General features: G+C 49.0%; 1 protein-coding gene across 1 annotated transcript in view; it reads right to left on the reverse strand.

The window, feature by feature from the left end:
- Positions 1-4,596: 4,596 nt before the first annotated feature.
- Igfbp3 (insulin-like growth factor binding protein 3) overlaps positions 4,597-9,500 on the reverse strand; it is a 14,341-nt gene continuing 9,437 nt past the window's right edge. The window contains exons 2-5 of the mRNA XM_013032940.1: positions 6,527-6,753; positions 6,017-6,136; positions 5,753-5,893; positions 4,597-4,712 (exon numbers count right to left, since the gene is read on the reverse strand). Coding sequence (XP_012888394.1) covers positions 5,768-5,893; positions 6,017-6,136; positions 6,527-6,753 — 473 coding nt within the window. The 3' untranslated portion in view covers positions 4,597-4,712; positions 5,753-5,767. The remainder of the gene's footprint in view (positions 4,713-5,752; positions 5,894-6,016; positions 6,137-6,526; positions 6,754-9,500) is intronic.

Consider the following 9,500-nt stretch of genomic DNA (forward strand, 5'->3'; position numbering starts at 1 on the left):
TCCCCAGGTCCTGAAGGGAAAGCCATCACCTTTTCACCCTAGTCCACCCCCTGGGAAGCCCTAACCTCTGCTTACTCATGCCCCAGTGCCACCTGGCTCTCCCAGGGGGCTCAGCTACCATCTTGGGTCCACTCCTACCCCTGCTGTGGTTGCTACTCTCTCTGCAGAGCCCCACTCCTCCCTCCAAGAGTGCTCAGGGTTTAGAATCCTCATTTAAAGCAGGACCCTCCCCCCTCCAAAGCCAAAGGTAAGGACCCCCTGTTGCTTCCCCTTCAGCAAGGCAAATCACTCACAGTTTGGGACTGGCCTAAGCTGAGCCCTCAGCTGGGAGCTGGTGCAGATGAGCTCCCTCCAGACACATCCAGAGCAATGCTTGAACAAATCTCTGAGCCTGCATGGCCCAGCCAGTTGGCACATAAAATTATTTGCTGGTATTGGGATGGGGGGGAGGGGGGAGGCTGGGAAGGGATGGGAAGGGGAAACAAAGGAGGAGGCTGCAATGCTTGGTAAGAAATGTACGCATTATCCTGCCCATGCAATTGTAACCCCTCTGTACAGTATGTTCACAAATAAAATAAAATTAAATTAAAAAAAATTATTTGCTGGTGGCTGGAGCCTGAACCTAGCTACTACTCGGGAGCCTGACCTCTGAGGATCAGGGTTCCAAGCCAGCCTGGATCTCCAACTAAGCACCAAAAACCCAGAAGTGGAGCTGAGGCTCAAAGTGGTAGAGCGCTAGCCTTGAGCAAAAATAAAAAGCTCAGGCATAGCATCCAGGCCCTGAGTTCAAGACCCACAACCGACCAAAAAAGATTCATCATTCTAAATGTCCTTTTCCAACTTGGCATTCATATACATCTTCTTAACTCCTACCAAATATCCAGATAGAGATCATAATTGTCAGCATAACACAACCATCCTGTGTCCAAGCAAAAATGCAAAAATCCCCTCCCACAAGAAAAAGCAAAATCCTTGAGTAATGTTTTCTCATATCCTTGATATTGATATCTCTTCACTTGACTATTATGGTGTAGTCAACACAAGTGAAATCTATCTATCTATCTATCTATCTATCTATCTATCTATCTATCTATCTATCTATCTGTCTATCTATCTCCATCAGAACAAACCAAGGAACAGCTGCTCACACAGCCCCAGAGCTTGTTTTGTTCCTGATGGGCTGTAGCTCCTCACAGTGATATGGAACATACTTATGATCTGCTCCTTCCTCTGTCTGATTTGCACTCCCTTTGTGCTGAGCAAGTAGCTTAATGGGTCTGTGCGTGTGTGTGTGCGTGTGTGTGTGCGTGTGTGTGTGTGTGTGTGTGTGTTTAATCTGCCCTGCACCCTGTGTTCTCTGTCCCTGCCTGGATTTGGTTGTTGTGGTTTCTTTCTGACTTCAGTCAGGGGCATGGTCATCCTAAGCAACATGTGTTACAGACTTGTTTTCCTTACCTGGGTCATGATCTAGCAGCCCAATTTCTCTTTGGTTGTCTGGGTCGGTTTCCAAAGCTAGCACAGACACTCCCTTTGCCTGATGACTGGCCCCTGAGTTGCCCCTCACTTGAGATCCTGTGGGATCCTTGTGGTGTCTTCCTCTGCAGTCATTGAACTAAGACCTCTAGGCTATCAGAGCATAGAGTTGGGGGGGGTCAGGAGGTGGTGTACCAATGCAGTTCCTTCCACCCCCTTGATTTTTGGAGCCCTTGGGTCCTGGAGAAACAGCGTCCTATACTGAGCATGATTCAGAGCTGGCCCTGCCCTTAGCATTCACATTAGCATGCCAATACAAAGTGAGGATGTGATTGTGACTTCAAGGGACAACCCACTGTTGTGTCAGCCAACTGCTGATGAGGGGAAGAGGAGGAGAAGCAAGAATGCCATTGGTATGGACCTTGCTGCCCTTCCTTGATGGAACCCATGTCCTGTGGGCTTCAGAGGGTGGATGAGGCTGTCTGAGTGGCCTCCTGTGGGCAGTGAGTGTTATAGAAAACATGAGATGTAGAAGAAGGGAAACCCACGTCCGAGGTCCTCAGTGAAGGCAGCCATGCAAGCAGCCTGCTGCCACTAGACAGGTGACTGGGATTGAACCTATGCTGGGCCAGTGCTCTTCTCTCTGTCTGTATCATCTATCAGCCATCTGTCCTGCAATCACTTTTCTTTGGATCTATATCATCTACTAATCATTTAGCATTGCATATCTGTATTTATCTATCTATTCATCAATTATGTGTTTCCCACCTGTAGCATTGTCAACATCTTTTGGAGAACTGACTCACCATGTACAGAGGCTGTGAAATCTGATCGCTGATGGCAGCTTGCTATCTGCAAGCTGGAGACTCGGTGAGGCTGACAATATTGTGATTCAGTTTGAGCCAAAGATCTGAGAATTGGGAATCAGATGGTGTAAGTCTCAATCTCAGGGCCAGAGGATGAGATGCCCCAGGGAGGCAAGAAAATGTGTGAATTCCTTTTTCCTCTACATTTAGTTTGATACAGGCTTCCAGCAGATGCCCAAGCAGGAAGCATATTGGAGCTGTGGCTCTAAGGCAGGCAAACCCGGTAGGAATGGAAGAAGTATGATCATGAGATTGATGGCCTTCTACCACAGCTCACATCTTCAGTGGCACTTAAGGACCAGCCAAGTTCTCATTGGACCTGTAGACATGAACAGAACTCATTCATGACTCATCATGTTCAACTGTTGGGACTCAGGAACCATTTCACATGCGCATCAATGCATCAAATGCGGCTCCAAGTAGGATCTGTGGTTAACCCTGGGAATCCCCAGTCATGGGCTTTGCGCATTGTTTGGAATAGCTCTACAATGGACTGAAGCCTGGAACCCTGTCCAGTGTCTCCGGGGGTTCTTTTCTTCGTGCATTTATCAGCTTCCCTCCTCCCCACAGTGGCAAAAGGACATGGGGCATCTGTCCTGTGTAGCCCTGTGCCTGAGGGAGTCTGCTCTGAGGACAGAGGACCCAACAGGACCCAACGGACAGAGTCCTGTCAGGGAGACATGGCCCACAGCCCAGCCCCAATTTCCATAGCCAGCCTGCTCCTCCAGGGGCACCCTGCCACCGCTACTGGTGCCATGAAGGCCACAACCATCTTGTTGTAGATTTTGCTCCAGATAAAAGTAGGAAAAACTTTGCATTTAGGATGCTTTCTTCTACCACTAGAATATTCTACCCTCTCAGTTATTTCTTTAGTAACATAAGACCCAGAGGGGTCATTAACAAGGAGAAAGAGGAAATATTATTATTTTAATGGTAAAAACTTTATTTACTTTTATAAATACATTGCAAGACAAAACTTTTCAAAAATACTTTCCCCCCCAAAAATTAAAAAAATAAAGGAAAGTTCGTAATAGGTAGGCAGACTGTCTTGAGACCTCTTTTTGTTCTTAAGGAGAGCTCTCTGCAGTGTAGGGCAGGACAATCGCCACACACCCAACACTGCCGTGGGTTTGGCCTTGGGGAGAGAAAAGCCCAGCCTGGACTGAGTGTCCTCTCCTGGTCACGGCCATAGTTACACCTTCTAGTATCTATAACACTATCTAGGATTATCTAGTATGGATCCTATTATAGTTGGGCTATGCTGTATACAATGTTAACCATTGAGAACATATCTCTCTCTCTGCATATATGTGTGAATTATAAAGTATAAGTTGGACTCCAAGTTCAACAAACACAAGTTATTCTCTATGTGTTCCCAGTGTCCCTATGAGGCCTCTCAACAAGCTGTTCATCTTTCCTGTTTAGATAACATTAAACACCATTGTTCTGTTAGATCAAGAAGAATAAAGATGAGGGGTGAAAATAAACTTTTGCCTTTAAATAGCTTATTATCCTCAACCCCAAACTAGGAGTTAAATTAGAAAACATTTTGTTGTTGTTGTTGTTGTCTCCAGAGCGATTACTCCATTACTGGTGAGGCCTGTGAGGTGTGGGGTACACTCCCAACCTCCCGCATGCCCTGCTGGACCACAGCCAAGGCCACCCTGGGCCTTCCACTGGGCTCCATCCTTGAAAAGCTGCCTGACGGAGGGAGATCAGAAAGATCTGCATTTACAAGTTTCCCAGAATGTGTTAGAGCTTTTTTGGTCAGTTTTATAGAACTTTCTTGGTCAGTTAAGATTCCACCCTCAATCTCTGCAGTATTTTCCAAGCAGATCAAGTCACTTGCAGATCATGAAGAAGCTTTGTGGCCCAGGGGTCCAGGCCTTGGAATCAAAGATAGTACCAGGAGGGCCAGGGGTCTCGTGTATGGTACAAATGTCCAGGTGACTGGAGTTTCTGACTTTCCTGTTCTCCATGAGGCCTGAGCAGGGCCGAGGGCAGCGAGGAAGTGTCTTCTACAATAGCCACTGAAGTGAGGAAGGCTGTGCCAGTGGGCAGATGTGGAGAGGATTCTAGAAGGGGATCAAGTCCACTGCTTTGGGCAGAAGTATCAGTTATTTTTACAGAAAGCAACAGAGAAATTAATTTTCTTTTCTGACTACTGAAAAGTGGAAAGATGCTCAAGTTTACCATTTAAAGGAACAATAGACATTTCAAAAATCTCTGTCTAAACTTTGGTTTTCTTAAAAAAACAAAAAACAAAAAACCAGTTCATCACAAAAAGAAATATAAGTTGAGGATGTAGCCAGGTGCTGTTCTGTCCATGGCAGTCTTTTGTGCAAAGTAAGGCGTATTGGAGCTCCAATTTAACTAAATAAAAAAAAAAAAAGAAACAGATTAAGTACTCACTCCCTACAAACAAAAGGACCTGATGTCCCCGGAGAGTGGGGTACAGTTTTTCCAACTTGCAAGGAAAAACCAAAGAACTATGAATAATTTTTGTGCCAGTATGGGGGCTTGAACTCAGGGCCTAGGTGCTTTCCCTTAGCTTTTTTACTTAAGACTCTCTACCACTTGAGCCACAGCTCCACTTAATAGTTTTGTGTGGTTAATTGGATGTAAAAGTCTCACAGACTTTCCTGCTAGGCTGGTTTCAAACCTTGATCGTCAGATTACAGGTATGAGCCACCAGTACCCAGCTATTAAAATTTCCTTACTTATTAATTTTATTTTGGGAAGATGAAAGAAAATATAGTTATGCTTTCTTCTCCAATAACTCTCTCATTTCTTAAAAGAAAAATGGAATATTGAAGATGACAGCATTTAAAAAAATGATGGTTTAGAATTTGTTTTGCATTTTGTTTTTCACAAACTTTCCTAAACTAATATTAACTACAAATGAGCCTACTATTCATAGCATAGGCTGCATCTTTTATTTGAGAAATCTGGTCTGCAGCAGTTCTTGAGGATGACCAGTCTCCCCAGGGCACTGAGATGAATATTAGGACTTTCTGTGGGACCAGCTTTATTTTGAAGGACTTGCACAGGGCATAGGTATAAAAAGGTCTGTGGTTTAAGTCCTTCAGAATCCAGTGTCACTTCCTGGACACTCCATGGTACAAGACTCTTTCTCTGAGCTGGTTTGGTTGGGTTGGGTCGGGGTGGGGTGCGGGGGCGGGGGGGGGGCTGGGGGGGAAGCCTCCCTCTTCCAGCTTCTGTCTGAAGGATGAATCTCCTTCACCTCTCACCTTCCTCTTTGGGTGTGGCTGTATCTCCTGGGTCAGTGACCCACCCTGGGGAGGAGCCAGTGGCCATGCTCAGCCCTGAGTGACCCTCTGTCACCGCCCCCCCCCCCGCCCCCGGGGAGGAGGGCAGCCCGGCCAGAGTGCTTTTCCTCACCTCCAGCTTACCTGATGCAGTGGGGTTTACTGGCTCTGCATGCCGAGGCAGTGCACGTCGTCTGTGCCCTTGCTGTCGAAGCCTGGGAGGGGCTGCCCATACTTGTCCACGCACCAGCAGAAGCCCCGCTTTCTGCCTTTGGAGGGGCGGCACTGAGGGACAGAGAAAGAGCACTGATTTGGACACACCTTGGACCAGGGGCTGGTGGTCAAGGCTAGGCTGAATTTCTCCTCTGAGTCACAGGGAGAGGAAGAAAACACCTGAGCAGTACATACCTGCTTCTTCTTATAAAATCCTTTCTTGTCACAGTTGGGGATGTGCACACCCCTGGGACTCAGCACATTGAGGAACTTCAGGTGATTCAGGGTGTCTTCCATCTCTCTACGGCAGGGACCCTGTACATCAGCACGCAGCAGAACCAGGAGACACGGTTATTGCTTAACAAAGAGAAATCTTACAATGCTCTGGGATCATATTTTTCCCATACCTTCTGCCTGAGCTACCAAGAAAGCCACAGGAGGGTACCCATCACTGCTGTCAATACTGCGATTTGAACTCAGGGCCTAGACACTGTCCCTAGCTTTTTTGCTCAAAGTTAGCACTCTTACCACTTGAGCCACACCTCTACTCACAGCTTTTGGCTCCTTAGTTGGAAGAGTCTCACAAACTTTTCTGCTCAGGCTGGCTTTGAACCTCAACCCTCAGATCTCAGTCTCTTGAAGAGTTAGGATTACCAATGTGAGCCACTGACACCCAGCTTTAAAAGGAAGAGGAAGAGTTCTCACATATTCTGTCTCCCGTTTGGACTCCGAGGAGAAGTTCTGGGTGTCCGTGCTCTGGGACTCATAGTCGACTTTGTAGCGTTGGCTGTCCTTCGCATGACCTTTCTTGATGGTGTCCAGCTTTGCGTGGATGGAATGGAACTTGGAGTCAGGCACCCGATGTGTGCTGGGTGGGGCATGACTCTCCACGCTCCCGGTGCCTCGGTCTTCCTCCGACTCACTAACATTTCCTAGAAAAGCACAGGAGATGCATGGGTGACTACTGCTGACCTTGAACTCGTGGCAATGCTATTAGCAATTCCAACTCAGTGAAAAAAAATACGTTTATCATTATTCTCTAGTACTACTTGTCATTCCACTGTTGCTTTACCTGTGTCCCATTAGTCAGCAGTCTGAGGAAGACAGTTGGTTTAAAAGCCAACTTGTAGCCAGACACCAGTGGCTTGTGCCTGTGTAATCCTAGCTACTTCAGGAGGCTGATCATGGTCTGAAGTCAGCCTGGGCAAAAAGTCACTGAGATGCCAATGAATCACTGGAAGTGGAACCGTGGCTCAAGTAGTACAGTACTAGCCTTGAAGGGAAAAGCGAAGGGACAGAGTCCAGGCCCTGAGTTCAAGGTCCAGTACAGGCACACACACACAATTAGAGGAAGCAAATGTTTATCAAATGCCCCTTAAAGCAGAGGCAAAGGCAGCAGTGCCACCTGTAACCAGCAGGTGGCAGATGTGTGCCACAGAAGGCTGTTACAGAAGGCTGTTGAAGAATTGGTTCTAAATTTGCCAGGTCACACCAATTGCATCTGGTCCCCCTTTGGGGGGGGGAGGGGGGAGACAGTGACCACCCTAGGGATTTGGGAAAAATTACATTTCTCACCCAAAAAGTACTGAGGTGGTGGAAGGTGCCAGCACAAATCAGGTCTCTTAACAGTCTAATCCTGGAGTTGGGCCAGCACTGTTCTCTATACCACGTGGCCAGCTCTTTGCAGGCTGGTGTCCTCTGTTTTAGTATCAATTGATCTGTCTCCTGGAGGGGTTCACAACTCAACTGTCCAGGTAGTCTCAAGGCCAGCATGTCTGCTTGTGTCCAGTGCCCAAGCTCCCTGTACTGTCCAGCTTCAGCCTCTCCCCTCAGAGAGGTTGCCCATGCCTCCTTCATCTGACTGGATCTGTTCTCTCTGGGTGTGAAATGCTGGGCTCCAGGTGAACTCTCTCTTGCCTTCACAGCCACGCCTGGCGTGGCATCTTGCCCACCGAATGGGAAAGCCGCCAAAGCTTCTGGCTCTTGACTGAGAGCCAGCAAATGCCTGACTCCCAGAAAGCTCCTAGAGGCTGCAAATTGCTCTCACCAGGACGCACCTCACCACTGGAAATTGGGAAGGGGTGGGGCGGTGGGGAAGGGGAAGCTCTCCTTCTCAAGGGCTCAGCCCCCCTCACCCGCAAAGTTCCCAAAGGCGTTTTGTGCTTCAGGGGAGCCAAATTCCCATCCAATGAACCAGCTTGGTTTCAGTTAGCTTTATTCTTGGTTCCGTCCCTGCCCCTTTCAAGGTAGCACTGGAGGGGGCCAGCAGACCCGGAGCTGAGAATATGTAAATAAGCGTATTTGCATTTCTTTTTCAAGAATCTCGAGTCATTTCTTCACTCCCCCCTCCCCCTAAGTTTTCTTTTTCTTCCTCATATTGCTGGCTAGTGGGACACAGGGAGTTTTATTTCAGCAACCGAGGATTGGTACTAGAATTACATCTCACCCCCATGGATTTGATCATTTGTAAGATCCCACGCCACTTTTACACTGGAGAGCCTTGCAGTGACTGACAGGATTATTAAAACCTAACTAAAAATGGCAACCTTCTAAGTAAGTGCTTCTAAGATCGCTTTTTTGAAGATCTCCCCGGTGCAACTGGAAGCCACAGCGCGCCACACGACTTCACTCTCAGAGAAAAGCCAGAGAACAATCGGAGCCTTGCCTTTCCCCGAACGCGGGGCTTCTCGAGTAAAGCCAGCACTGCCGAGCACAGAGCTAGCTTGACCCACGAGTGCAACTCAGTCACGTAAACTGTGACGGGGCCGCACCGTCATGCCTGGCGTGGACGGGGCACCGCCATCTGCCCAGCTCGCTGGGGACGCGCACTCGTGGGAGAAGCCTCCAGCTTTCACCTGCGCAAGCCACAACTCTCCTCACAGAACTGAGCCAAACTGACTTGAGAATGCTTGAAACTTGCACAATCAGTAGCCAAGTCTCTTAAATTTTTTTTTTAAAAGGAACCGCGAGCTATTTTCGCCGTGACTGGCAGTACCCGAGCCAGGAGAGAGAGGGAACTTTGCCAAACGTTTTCATTTTCCCTTTTTTTTCTTGGGGGGGGGGCTACTGTACCTCATCCCTTCCACGGTGGAGTTAAGAGGGAGACTTCTGGGCAGGTTCCAGCTCCTCTGGTTCACTAAAACCCACTGTCTACAGTGGCAGTGGCCGACGAACCCCTGGGCGTTTCGCCGTCCATGGGGCGCGGGGTGTGCGGGGCCGGGGGGGGGCTGGGGTGCGCAGCCCCGGGAGATCTTGAGAAGTACTTTTTAAACCTCAGGTTTTTCCAGCCGCAAAACGATCGAATGCCCAAATCCCACCTCATTTCGTTTCTGGGCTCACAGGACGTGGCCTTGCTTTGCAAACTATGCAAAATGCGAGGATTTCCCCCCCTCCGCCAAGAAAAACAGCGCATCTTCCGATAAGGACCCAACTCTCCGGGTGCGAACGGAACCCTCACCCCGGGTCCCACCCCGACCCTGCCTCGGGGACCGACGCGCGGCCCTCCAAACGCGCTGGGGAGAATGGAACCCTGGTTCCAGAGCTGTGCGCCCCAGCGCTGGGCGAGGACGATGCCCCGCCACGGAACCCTTTGCCCGTCCACCGGCTGTCGCCCTCCAGGTCGGGTCCGTTGGCAGTCTCGGGCGCCGCCCCGCCCCCGTGCCCAGCCGTCGCGCGCGGC

This window comes from Dipodomys ordii, unplaced genomic scaffold, assembly GCF_000151885.1.
Source record: "Dipodomys ordii isolate 6190 unplaced genomic scaffold, Dord_2.0 Scaffold160, whole genome shotgun sequence".
NCBI classification, from domain to species: Eukaryota; Metazoa; Chordata; class Mammalia; order Rodentia; family Heteromyidae; genus Dipodomys; species Dipodomys ordii.